We start from the raw sequence: 19,641 nt of genomic DNA, 5'->3' as shown, positions 1-19,641 counted from the left end.
CATTTTATTTGGATGGAGTGAGCATAGGGTTGCCTATGTTTGTTCATGATAAACTGATGTGATACCAATTTGTTGAAAAAAGTAATCAGTGGTGAAAAAATTGAATATTCTCGGTAAAGAGGTGAGGAGAAAAACAAGCGAGTTGTGATTTTACGCTGAGTGAGATTACTTCAGCGGAATACTTTATCAAAGAGAAAGTCTGTCATGATAACGCTGAATGCATTGTGGCCATTATGTCAGACCTCCGACGAAAGCGTGCATTTCGACCCGATGAGTTGATCAATCAGTATAGACGCATATAGTTATATCAGTGTAATTAAGGATAAACTAATCCAAGTTATTCTAGGTTTAGGGAGTACTAAAAAACGAGCACGACTCGTGGCAGCGGACAAATTCGAATACTCCTGAGAACGTGCTATAATTTTAACGCTTTAAAAAAAACTTATATATACAGTTGCTGCAGGAATATGGTATCATACGATCGGTTGCTAAATTATCTCTTCATCGCAAGCAGTGATTCCTGAATGGTTTATTACCACGGATCCATTTATAACACACTCAAACTTCTACCGGTCCCATACAGTTTATACATGGTACAGCTCAATGGGCGATGACATGTTGATCCATTTGTTGTCATAATAATTACCAATATTGTATTGGATTATACTATGCTTGTGTCTGCCCCTCTTGTCCAGTCTGCTAGGAAAAAAAGCTGTTTTTAATAGGCACTATACTAGTGAATATGAAACATCATTTCGACGCTTCACGTTCAGTCAATGAATGGTCGAAAAATTCATTTGAAAATCCTCCGAATATCTTGCATTGAATATATAAGAACAGAGTATAGATTGAACCCTTGCAGTTGGGCGCTTTGTAGAAATTATCCATAGAAATCTATAAAATACTTTGGTAGGTTCGCTAGTGCCGGTAAAAGGTAACTGGGGTGCCAACTACTGCATATATAAAATAGAAATAAAAAAAAAAAACTGCAAAATCTCAACTAAATTCAAACGATGCTGAACTGACCGCCAACTATTGTAGGCAATAGATAATTCATGTAAAATAACGCTTTCAAATCGACCTTTGTGAGTGCATTAGGTTAACAATCTAACTATAGACTATGCGCAGTGTCGATCCATTAAATGTATATAGTTAATCTTATCAATCATCTTGATTTTTTTAAACTTTGTTTTGCGCTCTAATCTAAAAGACGCCACAGGATCCCCCTAGGCTGTTGGTTGTTATCGCTGCCGCAATCGATTTGATTATGTTTCTAACTCGGTAGGAAGGGCGGTTTGTCATTTAGTCTCCAATACTCAACATGTACTATCTTCTGACTATGAAGATACGAAAAGTGCCATAGCGTACTCACGCTACCTTTTGCTTTCATTCAAGCAAAACATCATAACCCAGCAAGTGCTCAGAAGACAACGAGCCGCGAAACGTTTACCTCGCGCCCATTTACAGGTTCCTATTCCATCATCAGTTGACTGACATTCTGCAAACTTGCTTTTTGTTCACTTGCCGTCCACCCTCCCGCAGCAGTAGCAAACAGAGTAACGCTAGGAAATAAATTTCCTTGGACTATTATAACTCAAGTATCCTATATACAAGTTCCACGAGGCTAGAAAAGCATTTTAGCAAATCGAATACAGAAGCAATCTCTATATATGAACGAATACATCTCTGATCGGCCTTCGTTGCAGGAGCACATGGCTAGTCACTCTGATGAAAGCTCAAAATAGCCGTACGTCATTGTAATGTGATGGCCATCAGGAAAACGTTCGTTTTCAAGACATACAATTTCAAAGGTTGCCTTATTATGCATAATTGCTCGTTGTTTTGTTAAATGTCGCGTTTTCACGGGTGTGCACTGGATATTGCGTACCAGATGTCCTAATATTGCCGCAATACCAACATAACTTATCCGATCTAAACCAAATATCCGTTACGATTTCTGTTATAAAAAAAAAAAATACACAGCGCACTAGAGTAATGCTGAAATATCGTTACTCCTGAGCGTGTTGATGAAATAAACATTCAAACTACTAACTAATAAAAACACTGCTGTCAAGCTATTCGTCTAGAAAATACGTTGGCCACACAATGAACTTCAGCTCGTTCGTTCAAGTTTAGAAAGACCCGTGCGCGACAATGGCTTGTACGTTTTGCTGCGAACGACGAGAACAGCAAAAGCAGTTTTGCGTCAGGTTACAGAACGTGATCAAGTTCCAGTGTATCAAAATACGACGTATTCGGTCAGCGGTCGCAGAACGCAGCCGTACAACTGCATCAGGCAAGCTTGAAGTGCTCGACAGAAGTTCTTCTGTAAACCTATGCGTATCAATTACATTCAAAGCTAACCCGCGTCGGCACATCGGAACAGCAATACTTAGCAGAACTAATGCAAGGGCTAACTAAAACAGATTAAAATAGTCGGGCTTAATCCTGCTCGCGTTTTCTTGGGTCCATCTCAGTACAGGTTTAATCTATTGATGATATATTGCGAAAAAAACGGTCGGACAGCCCATTGACTACGGTTCGCTATAACCAAATAATCGCTCGGTTACATTACTCCGTGTTCACTTCAATTTAGCGTAGCGTGGCACGACAATTGACCCCCATGAAATGGACCGCACGACTTCTGCCTGACGTATATGGGTCCCTTTAATGAAATACTCGATTATTTTTACTGAGTTTGCTGACCAATGTTATGACAAAAATAGCAACGATCATATGAGGGGCAGCAGAGGTAGAAGTTTCATTATGATTCGATCGACTGCAGTAATCAAATATTTCGGGCTCCACGTTGGCTACTGCCGTTAACCGTTGCCTCAGACGACCGGCTTTCAGCACTACATAAAAATGTGTCTACGGCCAATCTCGAAAGCGGTCTCCCTGACGCTACAACAGCGCCATCATCGGGACGGCAACATTGGCATCGACGATCGTAATAGCTAACGAGCAGAACGAACGTCGGACGAACAGTACGTAACGTAAATAACTGGAACGGTCATACACAGATGCGCACGTGACCACATGCAATCAGCCACTACGCATGTAAAAAAATTTCCGATCGCGATCATCATCAGACAATTTTATTTTGAGTTACTTGCTACCGTGTTGTGTTCGGGGCCGGGTGTCATTTGATTCCATTGTCTCGTATTGGGTCTTAAAACAGTACGATATCAGAAGCTTTTGAGTTCACCACGCAGACAATTCACTATGATAGAAATGTATAGGATGTGAGAATTATTAATTTAATACTATTTTGTCAGTGATTAGGTAAAGCTGGCAGTTCATAGATTAAGCAAAGGCCAACTGCACGCCCTGCGTAATAGTATGTCGATGTTTCCGCTAAATATCTTTCAATCCTATCTAATTAGGAATGTATAACGTAATACGTTCTCTAAAATCCGGGGCTTATATACGACCCGATGCTGATTGATTGTGACCCTCGAATACAGTACATTACACACATTTTAACAAGCGAATATCGCATTCAGGTATCTTCATAAACTCTTATCTCGCCAGTGATTCTTTATTTTTATACATACATTTAAAAACGTGCTCGCTTCTCCAAAAGCCCGTTACGTAATAAAGAAGACGCTTTATTGTGTGGTAAATGGAACTTTATATCAAATTCGGGCTTTAGATAGAAAAAAATAGGTGTTTATTACGATTACGATTTGCGTATAGCGGAACTGGGCAAGCCTTATCCACTGGGAACTGTCTACGAAAAAGAAGGCAGCCGATAAGTGTCTATATAGATCTCAGTGAATTGGCCGGTCAACGGGTTGTCTAACGGAAAAAAAACGGAAAGGTACGGAGGACACGGTAGCTTCTCTTCAAAAGAGTGGTTCAAAAAAATATATGTATACATTTTTTTTGTTTGCTATGTATATATATATATAGTAAGAATGGCCGATGCCGTTCTGCAAGACCTTTATTGGAAGGTCTTTTGCATCCACCATATTCTACAAATCTCGCGCTGGTAAGCTATCACTTTTTTCACTGAGTATCAGTGTTAGACAAGCCTTTGATATTTGAAAGACAAGATTTTTGAAACATTTGACAATGAAAAACATCTCAGATACGCCTGGTTAAGCTTTTTAACACCGAATGAAATGAGCATTTCTCGGAAAGCAGAATAAATAAATTAACTGAGAGGTAGGAAAAGGTCGTAGTGAGTGATGGCGAATAATAAATATATTTACGTAACGTAATAAATTATTAAAGTAATTTTCTGTTAAGTGAAAATACCGCTATTATTTTTTCAAAAATTGTTATTCGGGTAGGTAAAAAATCTGTTATTTATATGAAAAGTAGCAAGCAGCTTGTCACATAAAAATTTACAAAAGTCTCATTGATATCAAAAACCATTCGGATTCTTTTGATTCCCAATGCTCAATTACAATGAGCTGTAATAATAGCCGCTCTCTGCGTGGCTGACGGATCCATTAAAAGTGTGGTTCTCACATACCAAACTACCCAGCTAACCCCTGAACTCGCTTATCCAAGTATCAGTGGCTCTTTTGCGTCAGATCTCAGTGGTAAGAACGACTTGTTTCTTTTCTCAGGTTAAAGTAGTATTCCGGTAGTGATATGTTGTCATGCCATCAACCCCCTTCGGCCACGTGATTCGAAGCAAGAGATTTTTTTCTCGAGGGTTCATCAGATTGCTAGTTTCCGGACCTTTAATTATAATCGAATCTAAAGGTTTCGTAGGGCTGGAGCAGAGTTGCATGCTTGGCTCCTAGTCAATTCATGTTTAATTTGACTTTGTAATTCAGTTTTGACTTTGCTTATATAGCTTGATGGATCTGGTCCATTTGGTACACACATAGGAGACACATTCTAGATCGGATGTAATAAGCACTAGGCAAGATCCCTTCCCCTAAAAGCAAAAAAAAAACACTGCAGCGTACAGCTGAAGCTAGCTGGCTTACGTAAGAGCCTTCACGATGTTTGGGTACTCCAGCGTCCTACAGCACCGATTCCCATAGTCAATGAACCGTGCATATAGTTAACACTTACTAGGTCGTATTAACATATAAAGAGAAACACTAGGTCATATTGTTGATAAAGTTCTTCATTCCATGTCTGTCAAAGTAGCGGAGATAGTGATTGCAAGGATTAGTGATACAACTCAAAGGAACCCTAGTTTTTTTTTCTCATTTAACTGCCTGTATTCCGATAACACAATGCTATAAGGTGCTCTGACATTAATCAATAAAGCATTTAAATAAGCATACTATTTATTACTACAGCCGTTGCATTTTAGGTGTACGCCAGTACTATAAAGATATAGAAATAGAGCACCTTTATCACAAATGTAGTGTCCAGCTCAATCGGTTCTTTATTGCAATCATTTGTATATTTTCGGCTATTTTACAAGTATGAATCACGACTCCCTGACCTGTCTAAAATCCTATGGCTCACCCGATTTCTGTGTTAACGAATACGTTCACGTTACGCGATACCGATGGGACGAATCACCCCTTGATCCCATCAGTGTACTAATATTGCCGCTATCCAACGACGACGATTCGATAATTGTGATAGAAAATTCAAAACAACTTGTAGAGAGTTTCACGAACGAGTGCCAGTAGAACTATAATAGCGCCACGTACATATGATATGGCGCCACTGTCATCCATGCTGCCATTGACTACTCCTCCGTACCGATTTGTTATTGTAGTCTGCTTTGCAGCCGTCATCATCTCCCACAACAACGGTAGCAGTTAATAGCGGACTACTTTTCTGTCACGTCATTGTCTACGATCAGTAGCGAGTGACAAAAACATTGTCATTGGCCGCCTCGGCAAAATAGTTTCGCTACGGAACCAGCTCATCGCGCCGACGGATAACCAGCATCGGTTGGATCGTGCCGTAGCTGCTCTGTTCCATTTGGGGGGGGGGGGGGGGGAACAGTGGCATATGTGAGATGGCAGTTTAGCAAGACCGTAGTATGTCCGTGTTCTATTCTCTCTTCTGTACCATAACATGGTCGTTCCCGGCAAGCTGTCTCCGACTTGATGCCAGCCCGACAACGACGACGCATAATCGCGGTACTAACAGTTATTGTAATACTAGTATCATAGGGATCGGCTAGCACCATCATCATAGTTTTCGTCAATGTTAGTCTTTTCATCTTCGCCCTGATCAATGCCGGCGGCTGTCGAAAGCAGAAGCAACTTCGATCGCGCCGGCAAGACCGACTGCCAAGACGAGTGGAGTTGTCGGAACTTCAATTTTAGCAGTTTGATGACATCTGAGTAAACTGTGAAATATCGCGCATCGTCTGCGTCAGTTTTTATGTAGGAGGGAGGGAGGGAGAAAGGGAGGGAGTGGCGTGAGGCCTTTCAGACTAATCCCTGCCGTAACTTATGCTACCGCTGTTGCTGCTGGCGCTGCATACGCCACTTACCCGTCTGCCGCTTACGTGTGTAGCAACGCCGATGTGTATGTGCTTAACGGTTTGCCCGACTGAAGTTGAAAGTACAACATCACATCGATACGGAGTGCTATACGCATGTCTACACAAACCAACACGCATACAGACAAACGCGTAGAGTCTTCGCACGCAACATCTGCTCGGCCATGGCGGTCGGTCAGGACCATGTCTGCCACTAGACTTCATACGATTACGGCCGTAGTTGAGCGTTATAGTTCTTGTACAAACACCCGTAATTGCCTGCAGCTGGTGGTTATAACCGGCGTTAGCTACGCTGCGGTATCAGAAGCCATTTTCACTATACCTTATCCGCCAACGGCTGCAGTAGGAATATCATCAATTTTCATAGGGACAACGAAAACGACGTTCCTACTTGAGTCGCTTCTACCCCCACAACCACTTTGCTTTCTTTTCTTTCTGGAAAATCCTCGAAAGCGAGGAACAGAAATCTATTTTCAAGTTGGAAATTGTACTTGGCTACATCAAAAATTCGCGAGATAAGTTAGCCTGGCGTCAGTAGTGGCTCTGATCACTCTGGCTATCGTATTCGCTGCTGCTGTTGTCGTCGCCGCCGTAGGACGATGCCGCGCGCGCTAAGACAAGGCGACTCAAATTGTTTCCAAGTATTTGCCCACTAGGGCGAATAAACGCGAACATTGTTGACTATTTAGTGCCTCGACTACAGAGACTGGCCATCCTAGCAAAAATTCGACCCCTTGAGCTATATCAGTAGGACAATGCACGAAGCGACAGCGAGATAATATGGCTCGTTAAAGAAGATTAAACGACGGTTTGCATACGAACAGTGGCAGCCTCGCGGTAACGGGGCGACGCACGAGAGACTCCGTCACCTCCGTCCGTAGCGTGGCGAAATACAACGAATGGGGAAGAATTAAAGAAAAAAGCGAAAGCCGGGGGGTGAGGTACGCTACATGGCTAATTAGTGACGGTGAGCGTAACTTCAAACAGATTTCGTTATAGGGAAACAATTCACGTTCAGGAATCATATGTACACTTAGGTTCTTCACCACAACGTCACAAGAGAAGTTCTGTATGATCGTATTTTGGAAAAAACAAGGACTATCTACGAGCTGCTCTGTTTTCGCTACGCAACGCAATACATGTGTGGTCTACTATTATGATTAACGTAAATTATTAGTAAAGTAACTCTAGGATTTCAAGAACGGTAATTAACACAAATGCTGTTATCTGCATTGAACCGAAATTTTATTGATTCGGCCGCACGATACGACGAATGCCTATTTTAAAAAAGGCTATTATCGAGACGTAAAAACTCGATAACAGCATCGCTGAAAAGCTCATCTTGTCCTAAAAAATATTAAATGACATTAATGCAGTCGGGAGAAAAACAATTTTTTGGGCAGTATCCCTAACAAAGCTTGATCATTTATAGACTGTTTCACGAGAAAAGTTTGTTAATTTCTAGCCAATCCTATCCATGCAATTTTCACAAAAATTATATTATCAAAAAAAAAAAATGTTTTTCATCCCCTGTCGTAGAGTCGAATACGATGACACCTTCAGAAAAAAACCAGTTGAAAAATATCAACGTTTTTATATTATTTGCTAAATTAGGGTTTTAATATTTCTATGTAACCCCATTTTGTGTGTTTGTTTCGTCTTACGACAGCAGAATAACGGCAAAGTCAGCTTGACGGTAACATATTGACAGGTGTAGCATAATGGGAACAATAGAATCAAAGAGATGGGACATACGTTACAGATAAACTAGAGTATAATCGTACAATTGGGTGGTCAGTATCTTCGCCGTTCTTTTTTCTAATGGAATTTTTTCCATCGATAAATTTCCGGCCAATTCTAGACCCCAATGCAATTGTTCAATCATAGTTTTGCATACGTAGCAGGTTTGAATCACGGTAATTGGTTGAAATGCTAAAACATCGATAGCTCAGAAAAGTTATGGAATGGCTCGAACAACGAAACAGTTCTACTAACACAAGAAGATGGGACATTGTAACAAATTCTGGCTCAAAATTCGGGTCTAGGTTGAAACCTGTCAGCTAAACCTGCGCGTGTTCCCCCGGGGTAACACAAAGACACCTTGGCGTTGTGGTGGCCTGATTAGAAAGATGTTAAAATCTACTAAATAATTTTTCTATCTTTTTCGATGACTAACACAAAAAAATCCGCTACCTCCATCGTAGTATGGTATCGTGGGGTCTAGCTGAGGTTAACCGAAATTTGGAAAAAACGAGTTTGTTTCTCTAAATTTTGGTCGTCTAATACGGGCTCGCTTTTTTGAACAAAATTGTGAATCTCATTCCCGTAAATCTAGCTAATCCCGTAAAAATAGCCACAAAGTAAATCGAATACGACTATGTGTACTGATGCTTAAACGCTTACATCAAAGTATCGTCCCTCACAAATTAGCGATTAACGTCGACAAAAATAATCCTTACTAATATAATATAATAATTAGTAAGGATTATTTTAATTTATATAAGGTGATAATTCTACCTGCATGATGGGTATAATAGAAAAAAAATAGGAAGTTCATTAATAACAACAATACTTGAGATACTTACCCAACGCGTCAGCCTGGAGGCTCAAACGACGACACCATACTCCGGACAAGGCAGGATCGTGTAACAGCTTCGCTATGCTATGATTACATCCTGAATTCCAAAGTCCTGAAAAACTTTGACCTTTATCGTGCAGTTATATATAGATGTATGCTTCTCATAATAAGTACTATATTAATATAATTACTCTCCTGTTGTAGGTACAATTGCACTTAGATCTATGATACGAATCCTCTGCACTCGCAGTAGCTAACATTTGCGACGTTGGCCCGAATGAGATCGAACGTCGTGATAATGTCCGGTACTCTGATCATCTTTCACCTGCATTAGATTTTTTTGGCTTTCTTTACCTCGCATCTTTCGTTACGTTGCACCTTCTATTCTTAATATTACTAATACCGCTGCTGCTGAGTAGTAGCGTCTATTCTGCGCTACCTCAGCCGATAAATTGTAATACACAGTGAAGAGGTATGAGCTGGTGATGGGTCGTTCGATACTACGCTGACTGGGACGCTAATGATAATCATTCAAGCGGAGAGGATATTATATTTTGACTCTAACTTGGTCAGTTGTTGTACCTGTGTTGTTGACATAGCTAGCTCCCGTAAAGTGTAACAGGGTGGCTAGGAAGCTGCGGGGGTGTCGAAGTTCGTTGTAGCTAAGCATACGCGCACCCCTTAACTTTTTTTCTACTAGAAGTCCTCCCTTCTTAGTTTCTCTTTTCTCTCTCTCTCTCCCGGCCAGCACCCGGGCCTCTTTTCCGGCGAGGGCCGCACGCTGTCGGGACACGAAAACGGCCTGCGCCGCGTTTCCCGTCGCAGTTTCTTCGTAAATGCACGCGGAACAACGCCAGTCGCCTGTCGTCGCCGATGGCCGATTGTGACTGCAGTTGTATACATGTTCTTTGTGTGGCACGTCTTGCCTAGACCCTCCCCTTCTCTCCACATAACTTGGTTCGATTATTAGCCGCCAGTTATTTTGCATCTTGTCAAGATAGTCATCGCGAGATACAGAGTTGCTGTTGCGGGATTGGAAACTCGTGTTTCATTGTGTTTGTTTGGCTTCGAGGAACAGCTTTATAGTGTTTTTGGTGTGTTGAAACAACAGCGATGATGTGGGTGGTCTTGATGGTGTTGTTAACGGTAGCCACTGTTGGAAACGCTGGACACCGTGATGGCGGCCCAAGCCATGGAAGCTGGAAAGCGGACGAAATGATTAAATACGTTCATAAGGTAATTCCTGTATATGTTCCAGTGCCAGTGGCGAAACATGTCTCTGTCCCGAAGTACTATCCGGTGAAGAAGGTGGTACATGTACCTCAGCCTGTTTCAGTGCCTGTCAAAGTACCCGTTGTGAGGAAGGTCCCGAAGCTCGTCAAGGATCATAAAATGATTGGCATACCAAAGCCAAGCTTCTCGCATCATTTTGTCAACTTTGGCATACCGTATCCTGTGTTCAAGCATCATCCGGTGACGATCTATCGTAGTATGCCGGTGGATAAAGTCATCACAATACCTGTGCCGCTTAAGATTCCCAAATACTACCCAGTAAAGGTGCACAAAGTGATCACAGTGCCAAAACCATTCCATGTGCCTGTTGAGGTACCCATCTATAAGAATGTTATAGTCAAAAAACCTGTTTACGTGCCTGTGCCAGTCTACATGAAGACAAACAAGCCTATACATCATGGCTGGTAATCTGACCGTGGGTTCAAATGAGAAATGTTATGGGATTTTCCCCTCTATGTAAAGGCTGTTCTGGAAACACGTTGAAGTCGCCTATACTATCGTATGGCGCGACACGACTGAGCGAAAATGAACTGGATGACAAACATTGGTACGGACGAGAAGCGCTACTGCTAAGCGATCCGTTAATACTTCAGCCCGTCAATAGATGAATAGGTTTTTTTCCTGCAATGCTGATATTGCTAAGCGTCAATTTTGAATACGCGCGTCCTTCCCTACCTGCTGAGGGATAGCGCAACAAATATACTGTTTGCTAGATGTCTGCCGATGGTTCACATTTGTCCTTATAGGAACAAGCTATTATACGCGACGTTGAAAAGAGCATCATAGCATTTTTGATGCTGTATTGCGTACGTTTTGATCCTTCGGCAGTAACACTCGGCATTTGTTTGTGAAACAAATTGTGAGTCAATACGTTTATTATTCTATATTCGGATGAAATGTTTATTCCCGTTATACGTAGTGTGGCATCCTGTAGGGACAACAAGGGCTGTCGACGCGATTGTTTGGCAAAACAATGCACGCCATTGTTCGATGAGGTCAAACCAGTGACCAATTTTGATTTTGTTCCCACTGATCTAAGTGACCACATAAGTGTTTTACTTATGTCAATACTGTATATGCGAAGATAAAGGTTATTTGGATACCATTAATATTTTCATAAAAGGTATTAATAGACTGACTCGTTAGTACAGCCAAGGGTCAATATGATAGGGCACAAAAAGACCAGCTTCATTGACGTGCAGAAGAGTAAATCGTTCCCTTTCGATTATCGCAATTATCTAGCCGCTATTTGATTTATTTCTGTCCAGGCATTATATATATTGTAGGAGTTCATCGATGCTTCAGCTAGTTTTCAAGCGACTTCAATGATAAAAGTACTCCGGTAATTTTTTTCTATCGCATTTTTATGCTACAAAAGAGCGATTTTTCCTATATCTACTGCGAGTATTATAGTGCTTTGCGGACCGTTCGTTCAACAAGGACCGAACCCTTCATTCGTCTTTTTCGCGTGATGTATTATACATTGGATACGAGTATTCTTGACATATAAATAGCGACCCGTATTTTGTTGCCGAGAATTGTTAGAAGCGAGCGTGACTTGTTTTTGTTAACACTGCATAAGTTCGCAGCGTCCAGTATGTGCGATAGGCCACGAGATGCGGTAACTAATGCTGCTTATTTTTTTCAAAAGACAGGCTAAATTATAGCCCGTTCAGTGACGTAGTTACTTTTTTTCATAGAAACTATTGCAGTTGACAATTTGGATCATCAACAGCGTTACGATGACGTACATTTCCGTACCGATTGTAAACATGTTCATGAGTAGATATATTGATGCTGTTAAATGCCAATGTTTAATTCATGTTTCAAATCTAGTCTAATTGAAAAGGGACGATTGTTTGTATGCTTCAAATGCCCTGCATGTATTTTTTTTTATATTCGAAATACACGCAGATAATTCAAGTATATCGAAGCAAGGGTAAACAGCCGTTAAGGATAGAGCAGTGATTTGATAACGTTTTCTGACTAATTCGCTAATCGAAGGTCCATTCGCCCAGCTCCCTTCATTGTCTCGATTTAAGTATATCTTGGGCTAGTGATCATGTCGCAGATTTACCATGCAAGAATGAGTTCTCAGATATGAGAAACAATGCAAATTATACGTGAGGGGTTAAAAGGATACGACCCGATTCGATTTCGTCACTTCCGAACAAGTAACATCGACTAAAACGAACATCGCATCAAAATGCTGAGACCCGAGCGTTGGAAAATCTCTAGACGTCGGTTAAGATGATAGAGTATATCTCGTGGCTTACTTTCGCTGCAAACGACTTTAGGTTTCGGTTATGACGCCCATGACAATGTTTCACTACATATATGTGTACGCGTGCGTGCGTGTGTGTGTTTATACGCGGATATGCGTGTTACACGTCTATGTAAGCTTTCATATAACATTGCTTGCAATTATCTCAATCATCTTTATGTTGTTATTAGTACTGTCTCATAGTTTAATTGCTATAATTGTGCCGACTGCATCTGGAGTGTTTTGCCCTGTGAGACGGCCCTTCATCTGAAACGGAGCCTTAAGTAAACATCACAAGTCAATTAGGCCACTATTGAAATATGAAGCGTGCGTTACTATAATATGTCTGTTGGTCTACATGAAGAACGCAATAACGACTGGTGTTGAAAATCATACGATTAGTATCGCTGACTCTTATTCTCATACGTTACGTACCGTTGATGTCAGTTGCTGTTCACATGTACACAGTTACTCTATGTACTTTCCTATTATATATCAGGTCTTGATGAGCCGTTTCAACTGGACCCGTCTGCTGGAAGAGAATATCATTTATTGGCAGGCTTATTATGTAGTTTATTATTATATTGCGTAGTAAAAGTTGACCCGATCCCAATCATTTTACAAATTGTAAAATACGATATATATATATGAACATCATGAGCATTGCCGAGTATGGTATACAGCGTGTAATCACTCAGCCTAGTCGTACCTAGAAATTACTATAACATACGAAGAAGTCCGCTGCCAAAAAGTAGGGCTGGTCCCGGTATCTTGTCAGGACCCGTTAAGGCCGAAGCAGTCATTCACGCAGGCGTGTACCATTTGTTGTAGCAGGGCCGGACTTTTGTCCTATATATTAGTTAGTCTATATTCCGCACAATTGGCGATGCTAGTTTTTGTTATCGCTCATCGCTATCCTAATATGCTACAAGACAAAAAAGAAAATACCTTTGGCTCATTACCCTAACTGTAATCGTAAATTGTTCCTTCACCGCAAAAAAGGTCCTGCAATTACTAAACGTGTTATGAGTGTCGATGATAAATTAAACTAGATAGCACTGTTTATTGACGATCAGGCGCATATTCTGTAGGGCCAACGATGCAAACGTTACTTGCACTATAGCCATCAGATAGTTGGTCCGGCATGTTAACGGACGACCAGGCTATTAACAGACCTGATTGTAGATGCGAAAAGGACACTACCAATTCGTTGAGATAGATAGATAGATGCTATTTTCAAGTTTCGGTTCTACTGCCAATTACACATTATGTAAAATATAAAAGTTCAGGAACGTGCAAAAGTGTGCGAGCGATGCCTCCTCTACCGTCGCTGTTGTTGTTATCGTTGGTAACTAGCAATTATTATTATTATTATTATTAACAAAAAACGAAGAAAAAACAAATGAAAAACAATGTGACAACCATTCCAGTGTATTCCTGGTTGAATGCGAAATTTAAAGAAAAATAAAGCTATGTGTGTTTCAAAGAATATAAGAGTTTTTATTATTGTTTATCTAAATTTCTCTTGGATATCTTACTAAACTATGTACATTGTTCCTTTATGGTATATTTTGAAAATAATTCTGTGTATTTCAATTTTATTTGATGCTGGCTCAAATATACTATAAAATTCATTCATATCATCTGTACATTTCGTTCATTGTCATTTGATCGTATTCCCTATGTTTTTTTTTCTGCACTTAGTGAAGCCTTAATGGTGGTAGATGGCTGTGATCTAAACACATTGTTTGTAAGCCAACCTATTTCTTGTATCCGTCTCCAAAACAACAGGAAAATAAGTTTTCCCTAGCAGATTTGCAAGGTTACCTTTTTTCAGTTAGGTTAAAAAACGCGCTCATTCTTATGCCGCTCCCACAGGTGCTACACATAGTCAGGTAGGTCTTCGTCTGGTGAGGTGAGGAACGCGGAGGTGAATACGACTTATTTCTCCGTAAATGCCTACCACGTCTACTTCTAGTTGGTGATATGATTGAACGAAATTTCGGGTTGGCAAACAGCGATGGAACGAGATTCGTTAGTCGATCCGAATTTCGGCAGTATCGTCCGTTTAGTCGTCGATGTTGGATCCGACGTTACACTGACTGTCAACGTATCGTTCGGCCCCATCGGTGTGCGTTAATTTGGCCTCTCAAAAACTCTTCTCCGGATCACTAGATCATTTTTAGATGTGTCCAAGCTATAGCAACCGAAATCCCACCATAGAACAGTATAGTATGTGACAGCTACCATTGGCCAAAGTAGAATGTTGACCATATCAGAGGTTTACCATAGCGTACGCATCAAATTTGATTGGGGTCAATAGATCCCAGCCAGCCAGTGTGGATTCTGGTCAGCTAAAGGTTTTAAAAACAAAATTGGCTCAACATATTTTGTGGAACACCTTTTCTTTTTTGGAGCAAGCCATATCAACGCTGTTGCAGTTAGAAAGAGAATGATTTGCAAGAAAGGCCTAGGACAAACAATACATTTCCGTCGCCTTTAGAATAGCACCCAAACGAACACATAACAAATTTGCATGAAAATAAGGAGTATAATTAATTCGAAAGAACTTTATTAAACTTCCGTTAGGTACTAATAAGTGAAATCCGAATCCTGAGCACTACTTCTGAATGGTTGACCCAATGAATATTCCGACTCTAAGCTTCGTTCAGTGTACAAACATTGCCAAAAAAATGGCTGTCATCGATAATGTAAAAACTTTTCACCCTGCTTTCGACTATACCCCTGTTTGTAAAGCCTGCCACAATAGCTCGATCCGTGACCGATGAGGGTGAGCGACAAATTAGCGCATTGTATTTTATTGACGCTCCAAGAATCAATTTAGAAAGAACGAAATTAAATGGCAGACCGAATCGTTCTAGCCGGCGGTTCAGATCGAAAAACGACTTAAGTAGCTAGCATATTAGGGTGCGGCACCTACATTAAGATCGACGACCTATGTTATTGCCAGTTTTCATGCGGTTACTGAACCTGAAAGAGCCCGAGGAAGATTTTCCGGAAGTAAACCAAGGAAATATCTTCAACCGGCTTTAGATATAATATGCTTAAAAATTTATCAAAGAGGCTAAAAAAAAAGATTTTTGACACACCTGGATTTTTATACTAAAATTAACGGTTGTTTTAGAGAGAAGAATATCAACTACTGATTGGGTCGCCCAAATAACCTCCAACGGTTAGTCTTTTTGGGACTTTTTTTGCACGTTATAGGCTTTTTGGCAATTGTGGTTTTCTTTTTGTGTTTTGAAGAGCTCTGCCTTGCTATCAGCATATAATAATATATTACAAAATATTATAAAAATAATTTAGGTCCCAAGCTGGAGCTGTAATCGCAGCGAATGATAGCTATGTTAAACAAGAATAACAATCAGAAAAAAAAAAACTTGAAATATCTGCTGTTAATTGAATACAGTTTTAAAAACAAAGCATATTCTGTATAATGGAACACGTGAAAATATTAAAGAAATAATCGAAACTAACATTGATAAAACACCCATCGACGACTTGATCTAAGGATAGGGATTAGGTTTTTACACATTGACAGAAGCAAATTTTTGCATTTTGCCGTTTCGTTGGAATTCTCATGTTATTCTATCCTTGAGTTCTGTTTTTTCGACCGTGCTCTTCTTCAATACTTTTTTTGTCATCTGCTAAAAAAAAAGCTGATCTTTTTCCTAATTATCGCAACTAAAAGCCAATAGCTGGCATTAAACGAACCCTGCTTTGATTCCACAAATACTCGATTTTTTAAACAGGTTTTATGAATTTCTTGTCGTGCCGAATTGCGTTTAATGGAATTACCATTGAAAGCCAGTGCCCCACATATAGGTAGACGGAAAATCTACACACAACTCCGGCTGGCACTTTGTATTCGAATGCTATTTAGATATTTTCAGCGTCATCAAAAAAACGTCAGCCAACACCTCGATCCATACCTAAACGATTATTAGGTCTTCTTCTAAAGGCCGGCGAATTTCCCTGAAACAAACTTCTATCGCTGACCGGGCCGGCTTTCAGTGTCTACCTATGCCTTTCTACTTCTCTTGCAAAAAGAAGCCATAAGATGCTCTACTACTAAAGGTCATGATAATAATCATAATAATAATAATAATAATATCGGTGACGATGCTGATGTCTTCTTCCCTACTGAGAGAAGCGAAGAGGGCTTCAAGGAAACAATGAAGAACGGGGCAAATAGGGTTGACTGGAAAAGACTTATCCATATGGCACACATTAGCAAAAAACATCAGGTAGCATCGTAAAGTGCAATAGAAAGTTCCAGTAGAAATCGTGCCTCTCCCCCCCTCCCCCAAATTGTGGCTGTCGACACGACAGGAGATGGCGCTGCTGTTACAGTTCTTTTTGGCGTTGCCATCATTGAAGGGTGACGACTCAGCTCGCGGCGGAATTTTCACACCGGATGTGACGTGATCTTATCGCTCACATTGCTGTTAACGCTGGTGTATAGTATATATAACAATTATAGTTGTTGTTATGTCAAATTGTTGCCATTGCTTGCCTATCTCTCTCTTTCTCCCTATATATATCCATATGCATGTGTATTTCTATATATATTCGCCGGGCCCTCCACCTGTCTGTGATCGTTAAGAGCGATATCGCTTGACGTGCTGTTTGGTGCCCGTTGTTACCGGCACGAGCATCAACAGTAGCAGCGGCGCAGCGACCATAGCCGTTATTTGTCTGATTACGATGGCAACTTTGTCATTATTTTTCATTTCAATTTCCACTACTGCAGCCGAAGCGGCTGCTATGGCTGGCGCTGCTTTTGCCACCAATTTAGCGATTGAAGGGCCCGCGTGTGCAGCGCCACAGGGATGCGAGACGAGGCACGTCGGACTTGAAGGCGACGACGGTTGCTGCAGTGGCGACAACGTGGACGGCGATGACAATAGCGAAATAACGAGGATGATCGTCTAGACACGACACCCAGCAACATGATGAAGTCATGACAGGAATCGCTCGGTTGGCACAACATAAAGGCCCGTGATCACTGCTGCTTATGGTATGACTGCTGTTCGTGACAGTAGCGGAAAATAATTTGTTTATGTCACGAGAATTGCTTTTCATCTTCAGTAGGCCGACGTCATAAACACGAAATAAGACTATATGCTCAAATTAAAAATAAGTGAGAGCAGTAGATTTTAATCTCGTTTGTAGCCAATCGCGTTTCTACATGATCGATAAAAGTGAACCAAACAGCATGATTTCTACGTTTTCGGCCGAAACGCTACCTAGAAAAGTGATGATTGAACTAATAATAAAATATAATAACTATAACTAATAATTACACACAAATCTACTTTTGTTCTGCCAAGGTAGTAATATCTACTGCAGCGATGTCAAAAGCGTATTTTAGTAAACAATAACTAATACGTAATAAAGAGTTAAAAAACTCGATTATATACTCGTGATTTAAGTGATCATTGTCTGGGAAAAGGCACTTCCTCTTTGCACCTGATAATAGACGCTGAATTCTTCCATTATATAGATACGTACATATATATGCGTACATAAAACGCTAGTACTAGTTCCAATTGGCATGGATTTTATAAAGGTGCATATGTCGAGTTTTTCCGACTATAGTGTTCCTTTGTTTCTTTGTATATTTTTGAGACGTATGTATTTTTGTACTTCCAGGGTAACTAGAAAATCAAATCAAAGGTATTGGGATTTCCTTATAATGACCAGTTATCTTTGAGTTTTATTGATTTTCTGCTTTCTAAAATTGAATTAAAACATCATTTAATTAGGCCAAAGTCAGTCACGAATTATTTTATACACAAGAGAGCGATGCTTATATTCGTCAAATGATAATTAGATTGGCTTCGTTAGTTTGAGCCGTTTAATGCATCCGGAGCTTTTGCTTAAGCATGAACAATAGTCTATCTAATAGATTTTTAGGCTTCTATTGAAACCGATCTCACGTCGGATACATAAATGAATACTGAGAATACTGAAAACAATAACAGGACTACGAGATAATTTCATTTAATAACGCTCTTCCCCAATGGTTATTAACGGTCAGCCAATGGGGTTGAGCTTTTTGCTCACTCGATATTTTCCGCAGAACGTAGGACATCGCTCTTCCCATATTTCATCTCCTGAAAAACATTTATACCTTTATACCGGTGATTCCTCAAAACTCTGGAATGAAAACTCTGCTGGCATATTTATTGCATTATTTCTACGTCATAAGTCTTCTTTTCTAGATTCGAATTGCTATCTTTTTCTGCGTGTGTTCCTATAGGGGACTTTCACATCGGCATTTATTATATCTGCAATAAATGCTGGCCTTCTGAGCATCGGAAATATTTCGGCCGCTAAGATATCATCTAAAAATGCACCGCTTAATCTGGTGTTCTCTCACCTGAAGCTTACCGGACATGTGGCTACTTGACCTTCTAACCAGGACATTCATCATGACTCGACTCTTATTCGATAACAAGATCCTGGATTAGTCTTCTCATGTTCATGAACTGTCAGGGTATCATCCATTCATTATCCCGATGAACGAAGAAGCAGAATCGCCGATGCCATCTCTCGATTCTGTACAATGGCATTTTTCTCCGCTTTCACCGTACTATGCCGCTCTGGTTGGTTTTTTTCTGCAGTTAAGTGCATCGATTATCGACTGTACAGTTAGCAGACTGCCTGCGAAGTGGACCAGTTAATTCTACCAGCAAACAAAATAGGACTGAGCATTTAGATTGCTGCTTACCCCCTAGATCATTTTAATGTTCTCCGTTTATGGCGACAAACCTTAACGACCTGGAACTAACTATGATTATTAACTTTAGTGATAAAAATTCGGAAGTTCAATAAGTATTAACACTCGAGTACCACATCATACAATTTTCGCTTCGGAAAGAAATACTCTCTTTACACAAGTAAAATGTACAGTTTGGCATCGGCCAAACTCAAGCGGCGCGCGTTAAGGTGTCGATTGCGTGACATTCAAAACTACGCAGACATACGCGGTCTTTCTTGATGTAGATAAATTGTGTAGACTTTGTGCTAAGAAAATTCAAA

At 40.4% G+C, this 19,641-nt stretch overlaps 2 protein-coding genes and 1 long non-coding RNA gene across 13 annotated transcripts in view; 1 reads left to right on the top strand and 2 right to left on the bottom strand.

Moving 5' to 3' along the window:
* LOC111266264 (uncharacterized) overlaps window positions 1-10,005 on the bottom strand; it is a 31,595-nt gene extending 21,590 nt beyond the window's left edge. For 5 of the 8 annotated variants that reach the window (XR_002683985.2, XR_002683986.2, XR_015313377.1 and 2 more), the window contains exons 1-2: window positions 9,600-10,005; window positions 9,025-9,129 (exon numbers count right to left, since the gene is read on the bottom strand). Coding sequence is in view for 1 of the 8 variants with exons in the window: in XM_022843610.2 (XP_022699345.1) it covers window positions 9,025-9,129; window positions 9,600-10,005 (511 nt within the window). In the remaining 7 variants the exon portion in view is untranslated. Of the gene's footprint in view, window positions 1-5,419; window positions 5,880-9,024; window positions 9,130-9,371; window positions 9,396-9,599 lie in introns of those variants that run through there. The other 3 variants (XR_015313378.1, XR_002683990.2, XR_002683988.2) reach the window with 3 other exon arrangements.
* A 125-nt stretch (window positions 10,006-10,130) lies between these two features.
* Window positions 10,131-14,061, top strand: LOC111266265 (uncharacterized). The gene has a single exon (XM_022843612.2). The coding sequence runs from the start codon at window positions 10,131-10,133 to the stop codon at window positions 10,716-10,718; it is 588 nt and encodes a 195-aa protein (XP_022699347.1). The 3' UTR covers window positions 10,719-14,061.
* Window positions 14,062-18,276: 4,215 nt separating this feature from the next.
* Window positions 18,277-19,641, bottom strand: part of LOC111266262 (uncharacterized) — an 11,003-nt gene continuing 9,638 nt past the window's right edge. For 3 of the 4 annotated variants that reach the window (XR_002683982.2, XR_002683981.2, XR_002683983.2), the window contains 2 exons: window positions 18,980-19,217; window positions 18,277-18,713 (listed from right to left, as the gene is read on the bottom strand). This is a non-coding gene — a long non-coding RNA (uncharacterized LOC111266262). Of the gene's footprint in view, window positions 18,714-18,979; window positions 19,627-19,641 lie in introns of those variants that run through there. The other variant, XR_015313375.1, reaches the window with a different exon arrangement.

The sequence above is a fragment of the Varroa jacobsoni genome, unplaced genomic scaffold (assembly GCF_002532875.2).
Source record: "Varroa jacobsoni isolate VJ856 unplaced genomic scaffold, vjacob_1.0 scaffold_1068, whole genome shotgun sequence".
NCBI classification, from domain to species: domain Eukaryota; kingdom Metazoa; phylum Arthropoda; class Arachnida; order Mesostigmata; family Varroidae; genus Varroa; species Varroa jacobsoni.
This window is presented reverse-complemented; position numbering and strand designations above follow the sequence as displayed.